The sequence below is a fragment of the Trichinella spiralis genome (assembly GCF_000181795.1).
Source record: "Trichinella spiralis strain ISS 195 chromosome Unknown Scfld6460, whole genome shotgun sequence".
NCBI lineage: Eukaryota > Metazoa > Nematoda > Enoplea > Trichinellida > Trichinellidae > Trichinella > Trichinella spiralis.
This window is the reverse complement of record NW_003533399.1, coordinates 1-758: the sequence shown is the minus strand read 5'-3', so window position 1 is coordinate 758 and position 758 is coordinate 1. Positions and strand designations below refer to the sequence as shown.

Sequence of the window (758 nt, the reverse complement as noted above, 5' to 3'; positions counted from 1 at the left end):
ATCTGTTTTCATTTCCATTTGCAACCTTTCAATGTATATATTTCAATGATAACGAAATATTGAAACTTTCCGCATCAAAAGCAGCGTTTATGATGTAGCTGATCTGTTTGATGTTGCATTTCAAATTACATTTGAAGTTGGTTATAAGTGAGCATGGAATTTCGAAAGAATTTCCATGCACTTATCCATTATTTTATCGTTTAATTAACTACAGGGAAATTTTTCAGCTAAAATCTTATGCACTTATTCAATGTACGCGACTGCCGCTATGGAATGTACATAATGTAAATATTAGGACAAATAACCACTTGGAAGGTTGGCATAATCGGCTCAACAGAAAAGCGGCTAAAAGTCATAACGGGTTTTATGAACTGTTTGAGCTCCTGATAGCGGAACAGGGTGTTATAGACACCCTGATTCAACAGGTGCTATCAGGAAACGTGACCATTGGTGACTTAAGACGGGTAAACAGGGTTTATGCTCAAAAGCAACGATGGGTTGCACAATATACGGGTGAATACACCAACGGTTGACGTACGCTGGAGCAGTTCCTAGCAGCTTTAATGTATTTAACGCCGGAGCCGATTTAGTGCCGCCTTCCAAGTGGTGGCTTGTATTATATTTTTATTCTATTTTGTTGTGTTGTATTGTACTATATTATATTTGTATTGTATTGTATTATACTCGTATTTTATTTCATTGTATTGTATTATTCTTTTTCCCCGTTTCTACTTTGTTAAAATTTTTTCACTGTTATG

The 758-nt window shown here is 35.6% G+C and overlaps 1 protein-coding gene across 1 annotated transcript; it reads left to right on the top strand.

The window, feature by feature from the left end:
• Positions 1 to 227: 227 nt before the first annotated feature.
• On the top strand, positions 228 to 533 carry Tsp_13912 (conserved hypothetical protein; the record flags this gene model as incomplete). Its single annotated transcript, XM_003366158.1, has 1 exon — positions 228 to 533. A coding segment is annotated over one exon (306 nt), but the record flags the coding sequence as incomplete, so codon positions are not given.
• Between the last annotated feature and the right edge of the window lie 225 nt (positions 534 to 758).